The sequence below is a fragment of the Daphnia pulex genome, chromosome 12, assembly GCF_021134715.1.
Source record: "Daphnia pulex isolate KAP4 chromosome 12, ASM2113471v1".
NCBI lineage: Eukaryota > Metazoa > Arthropoda > Branchiopoda > Diplostraca > Daphniidae > Daphnia > Daphnia pulex.
The window spans coordinates 6,241,223-6,246,476 of record NC_060028.1 but is presented as its reverse complement, the minus strand read 5'-3'; the positions used below and the strand labels follow the sequence as shown (position 1 = coordinate 6,246,476).

Here is a 5,254-nt window from a genome sequence, read left to right as displayed (position 1 = left end):
TCCACTGCGATGCATCTGATTACGGCATTGGCGCTGTTCTCGTGCAACAACAGACCGGCGGAGAGAGAGTATTGGCGTACGCCAGTCGCCTTTTGAGTCACGCTGAGTGCAACTCTTCCATCACGGAGAAAGAGTGTTTAGCCCTCATTTGGTCCACCCAAAAATGTAAGGTCTTCATTTGGGACATCAAACTCAAGGTAGTAACGGACCATCACGCCTTGTGTTGGCTAATGCGAAAGCGTGATTTAGCTGGGCGGCTAGCCCGCTGGAGCCTCCAATTACAAGATTTGGACATTGAAGTCGTTTATCGAAGTGGCCGACTTCATACGGACGCTGATGCACTTTCTCGTCACCCGATCGACCCACCTGAACCTGAAGCCGAAATTCCTATGTTGTTGATTAGTTCGGCCACTCATTCCAAACCAGCTGTGATCCAAACTTTGCAACTTGAGTGTGATTGATGTAATCCGATTATACAGGGACTAAAAGATGAACATCCGTGTCCCCGAGTTCGCCGTCTAATTCGACATTTTGTTCTAAAAAAAGATCTTCTATACCATCGGATTATCCGCAATGGGCGCGCTTACCTCCGATTGTGTCTACCGCCCACCCTCCAAAAACAAGTCTTATTAGCGTGCCATGATGATGTCACCGCTGGACATCTTGGTGTGACTCGGACCCAAGCCAAAATTAATCAACGCTTTTATTGGCCGAAAATGATCCAGATTGTCAGCCAATATGTTCGATCCTGTGAAGATTGCCAGACAAAGAAGAAGCCCAAGGAACGCCTGGCGGGATATCTAGAACCCGTCCAAGCCAAGCTGCCATTCGAGAAAATTGGAACTGATTTAATCGGACCGTTTCCACTCTCTACTCTTGGGAATCGCTACGTCATTATCGCCGTGGATTATTTAACCAAATGGGTGATCGCAAAGGCCATTCCAACGGCCACTAGTAAGGAGGTGGTTGAGTTTTTTGTACGGCGAATTGTTCTTCAACATGGCGCCCCCATCAATGTTATCTCCGACCGCGGTAAATGTCTAACCTCCAACTTCACCAAAAAGAGCTTTTCCGAGCATTGCAGTCAAATCATCTCGTTACTACGGCTTACCACCCCCAATGCAATGGACTTGTTGAAAGGTTTAATCACCCATTTGCCGAGATGATTTCAATGTTTGTGAATTCAAAGCATTCCAATTGGGACGACGTGATCGACCATGTCGTCTTTGCGTACAACACCAGTAAGCAAGAATCAACTGGAAAAACCCCTTTCCTTCTGGTGTATGGAAGAGAAGCTCTCCTACCCATCGACGCAGCTCTCGGTAATAATCCAAACCCTGACGCCAATCATATTCAGCTTTTACAACAACTTCCCGCTCTCCGAGAATAATTGATAAGGCGTCTAGCGTGGATTCAGCATCGTCAAAAGAAGAGGTATGACAAGCGCAGGCGTCTGAAGTCCTATTCCGTTGGAGATCTGGTATTAGTGTATCGACCTCTGCGCAAAAAAGGACGTTCAGAAAAATTGTTGCACTCCTACCATGGCCCTTTCCCTATTGTTAAACAGCTGTCGAACGTTACTTATGTGATCAAATGTAAAAATTCCCGTAAAAATAACCTTGACCGAGTCCATGTATGCAGTCTCAAGCCTTTCCATCCTCGCCTATCAAATCAAAACATAACTTTCCCATCCTGTGACCCTGTTTTACCTACAGAGAAAGGAAAGTCGAGGACTTTGCCGAAATCTCGAGAGCGGTCGGCAGTGAAAGGAAAGTCGAGGACTTTGCCGGAAATCCGGGAGGAGACAATTGTTAACGGTCGGAACCTCTCGGACAATTTCACTGACAGAGGCGAAAAAGATTATATCCCAAACCAGCCTCAAATCCCTTCTATGGCTACTAAACCCCCCCGTGTTATTTATGATAACTTGCGATCCAGACGAGAATTAAAAACTGTTGACCGACTTGGAATTACAAAGTAATCATTATGTAAACGTATTTTTTATTGGGTGATATTCGTGTGTTTAGATCAAGAGCCTCGTGGATGTATTCACTTAACCTGGAAAACGTCGAAACTTAATACATGTCAGTTACTAATTATTTATTCTACCCGCTTTTTCCTTACTCTGATAGATACCAAGCTAGCCATCTGAGAGCTCTCCATCATTGATGTCAATAATGCCATGATCGGGACGATCATTTACGTGGGTGGGGAAGATGCCACGTTTCAATAACGTGGCAATTGATTAGTTCCCAGAACAGACATTTGGCTGTTCCAGGGTCGACGTTTTCCATTCGATTCTGATCCTGGGAAGTTGACGATTCCTCGACGCTTGACAATAATAGTTCTTGGAAACGAGACAACGTTGACGGAGGATACAAAAGGGGGAGCATTTTTCTCTAGTTTTTTTTAGTTGTTCACTGTTCTTTTCTGTGTGTCGGTGGTGGAGTCGCGACCTTCAGTCTGTTTTCTTTTTCTTTTGTGAAACAGCTTCAAGTCGCACTTTCCAACCGAACGTGTTAGCCCCTCTCCCGTGACAATATATACATATATGTAGTTCAAGAATAAGTCTTACTATAATATTACTATAAATAAATATATATAGTTTATGAATAAGTCACGATGTAGCAAATTATAAGTTACGGCAAAATTGTAATTGTTTTATTGTTAGGTCCGAATTATCACATCTTGGGAGACCAGGCCTACCCACTTTCTCAATACTTATTAAAATCTTATCCAAAGAGAGGATTTAACGAGGTTAACTTTAAAAATTAACCAATAGCCCTATTAAGTGTATTAATTCTAAATTTGCAGCCCTGCAGACTTTTTAATCGTACATTAAATTCTGATCGTTCGAGTATAGAACGGGCATTTGGCCGATTGAAGAATAGCTTTCGTCTTTTTCTTTTCGTCGACTGAAGTTCTTACACACGATGTGCCTGGATCTTATTTCAAGTGTGATTTTTTCTTCATGTTGTCTACATAATTTCATACTTGAAGTTTATGGTACTGACGAAGATGATGAATACGACATAGAAGAAGAAGAAGAAGAAGAAGATGAAGATTTCGACCGCAACGAGCCATTCAGTGGTAAAGTGAAACGAGATAGAATATCGTCAATGCTGGAGTACTGACGTCAGCACTCCAGCATTCTGTCCATGTACATTTTGTAAGTCAAGGGGAAACGAAAAACCAATTACACCTTAATAAAATGTTTATTTGTCCGAATATTGAAATGAGCAAAAATAAACATTTGTTTGTGCAAACGATGGTTTTTTACTTTTTGGGTGCCTGTTGAGAAAGGTGTTTAACTGCTGCTGCGACCCGGCCGAAAACTAACGTCCTCTCTTGTTGAGCGCTCACTAAATCTTTAAATGTGCTGCCTTTCTCTATTTCCGCAGCCAAAAGTCGCTTAATGTAATCTTATTTTTTTTGTCGGGTAGCGGAGCCTTTAGACTTCTGAATAACGGACGTAACATCCTACATATAAAATAATAAATTAGACTCATTTCCGGTAATCTCTCCTAGTTTCCCTAAGAGAGATTCCAACACCTTAAAGTAACTACCTTGGACTTGGATGTAGATTCTTTCAATTCACCATTTACCACTTCTGTCACGTGTTCAAGCTTAACGGTTGGATTGTTTTTCAGTAGAAGATTCATTTTGTCCATTTAGGGCCATGGCACTGGCGGCTTCGATGATTTATTTTTAGTTATACGGGCCAGTAGTAGTAATTGATTGTAACGAGCTTTCATATTCCGCCATTTGGTGCTACAGTCACCGTCACTGCGGATTAAAACTTTCCCATCTTTCATCAACACTGCTACCAGACGAAATAAATATTTAGTATTAATATTATTTAACATGATGATATCAATATCATATGGTATGATATTGAATGGAAGGGTAGTGAAGTAAAAATTGGTTTACTTTTTTCCAGAGAGTTGCTTTAGGTAAATTGGGTTGAGCAAATTTCGGCAACATTTTTTCCATGACGTCTAACAAAATTTCCGAGTCAGTCCAATTTCTGTTGTCCAATATTTCCTCCACTTCACTATCTTTGACTTCTGCTGTTTTTAATTTTTTTCGAGAGGGAGATTCCATTTCTTCCAACATTCGAGTGACTTCAATCGCCCCGTTATCTTCATTGATTTGATCAGGATCTGGGTCCTCCTCATCTCCGTAGAAATTTGAGAAGTCCGGTCCTTCTGCTATTGATGTATCAATAGCAGCAGTTCTCTTCATTTTTCGGCTGGTATTACTAGGCTTATTGATTTGCTTTGCTGCTTGCAGAGGACCAGCTTTCTTTGGTAGAGCACTACCATGTTTGGCCGAGGTGGAAGGTGTAGCCGAATTCTCCCTCAACATGCACAGCAACTTTTGGTGCATTCCGTCATTTAAATCGTCGACATAAAGTTGGCCTGGAGATGTAAGCCAGAAATAACAATAAGACTATACAAATATTTTTTCTCTATGTGTACTTACAATTAGCACAATTCTCCAGCATGGCGTCCGTCACGTTGAGAAAAATTTTCCCTTCGTCATAAGAGAATTCTAAAACGTTGCTAGTTTTCCCACACTCCACTATTCTATCCATTGCTTGAAAGCAAAATAATTTATGGCAATAACTATTCAAAATAAGTTATTTCAATAATAATAAAATTAATAGTTAGTTTTAGAAAAAATTACTTATCAAATGGGCTCGCCTATTCTCCTATTTTCGTGTTGGTCGTCTGCTGCTATAAAAACAAATAGAAAATTAGGCCAAAAATTCTTGATTTGACTGATTTTCTGTAGCCCTCTGGTGGAAAACAGTACGCACTACACTTTACATGGAGTCTTATGGGAATCTCTGATTCGATTGTTTGCTCACTTGACTTGCCCCAGAGCAGGATCCCTGGATTTTTGCTAAACTGCGAAACTTTGCTTACTGCATGTGCGATGTCGGGTCTTGTTGTGGTGGAGAGGTAAAGTAGGGTTCCTACTGCTTTTTGAAACCTTTTTCATTTTACTACATCCTTTTCATTCTTTTGTGCCTTATCCGAACAGATTTTTAGACCTGGTTCAGCTGGGGTTCCTCTGGGATGAAGTTTTCCATTCGGAACCTTTTTATCAAAATAGTCAGGTTGTGAGATGCTGCGCTCCTTTTTGTTCCTTTTCCTATTAATTGTAAGGCAAAGGAAGCGTCCCGCAGGCAAAGTACGGATCTCGAGCTTTTTCTTCGGGTGATTGGCATGGCCATAAGGGCAAAAGA

At 41.3% G+C, this 5,254-nt stretch overlaps 1 protein-coding gene across 1 annotated transcript; it reads right to left on the bottom strand.

The window, feature by feature from the left end:
* Positions 1 to 3,805: 3,805 nt before the first annotated feature.
* On the bottom strand, positions 3,806 to 4,741 carry LOC124209828. Its single transcript, XM_046608027.1, has 4 exons — positions 4,690 to 4,741; positions 4,486 to 4,628; positions 3,931 to 4,421; positions 3,806 to 3,820 (listed from the first exon to the last, which is right to left on the bottom strand). The coding sequence occupies exons 2-4, from the start codon at positions 4,595 to 4,597 to the stop codon at positions 3,815 to 3,817; spliced, it is 609 nt and encodes a 202-aa protein (XP_046463983.1). The 5' UTR covers positions 4,598 to 4,628; positions 4,690 to 4,741; the 3' UTR covers positions 3,806 to 3,814.
* Positions 4,742 to 5,254: the final 513 nt, after the last annotated feature.